Consider the following 747-nt stretch of genomic DNA (forward strand, 5'->3'; position numbering starts at 1 on the left):
TCGGTACCGCTCCCGGGGGGGTCAGGTCCCGGTGTCCCGGTGACCGGCCGTGTCCCCGCAGCCAGCCCCGAACGGGCATGAAGTGCAGGCAGAGCACGGCCGCGCTTGTCATCCGCGTCGGGGACCCGTTCTGCCGGTGAGGGACCGGGGACAGCGGGGCTGGGGAGGGCGAGACTGGGGACATCAGAAATTGGGGACATTTGGGCTGGGGACATTAGAAACTGGGGACATCGGGGCTTGGGGACATCGGGGCTGGGGAACATCCAGATTTGGGGACATCAGAAACTGAGGATATCAGAAACTTGGGACATCAGAAATTGGGGATATTGGGGCTTGAGGACATCAGAAATTGGCGCACATCAGAAATTGGGGTCTTTGCGTCTCCAGAGGATGGAGGCTTGGGAACTTTGTGTCTTGGGGACATCAGGGATTGGGGACATTTGTTTTCAGGGATATTGTGTCTGGAGCATTGGGATGTTTGGGGCATTGGATCTCTGGGACTTCAAGGTTTGGGGACACTGGGTGTCTGGGACATCGGGGCCAAACAACATCGAGGTTTGGGGACGTTGAGTGTTGAGGAGGAGGGGGGACAGTAACGTTTGGGGACGTGGCTCATGGGGGTCATTGGATCTCTGGGACACTGTTCTGGGGGACATCAAGGGGACTTTGGGGTGTGGGGATGTGGGGTCTGGGGGTGTGGGCCCAGCCGTGGCTCAGGAGTCCCCGTGTCCCCCAGCGGCTGCTTCC

The 747-nt window shown here is 59.8% G+C and overlaps 1 protein-coding gene across 1 annotated transcript in view; it reads right to left on the reverse strand.

The window, feature by feature from the left end:
- Positions 1-112, reverse strand: part of RNF166 (ring finger protein 166) — a 6,821-nt gene extending 6,709 nt beyond the window's left edge. Inside the window, exon 1 of the mRNA XM_014308578.2 lies at positions 8-112. Within this exon, the coding sequence (XP_014164053.2) occupies positions 8-112 (105 nt within the window). The remainder of the gene's footprint in view (positions 1-7) is intronic.
- Between the last annotated feature and the right edge of the window lie 635 nt (positions 113-747).

Source organism: Geospiza fortis, unplaced genomic scaffold (genome assembly GCF_000277835.1).
Source record: "Geospiza fortis unplaced genomic scaffold, GeoFor_1.0 scaffold102, whole genome shotgun sequence".
NCBI classification, from domain to species: domain Eukaryota; kingdom Metazoa; phylum Chordata; class Aves; order Passeriformes; family Thraupidae; genus Geospiza; species Geospiza fortis.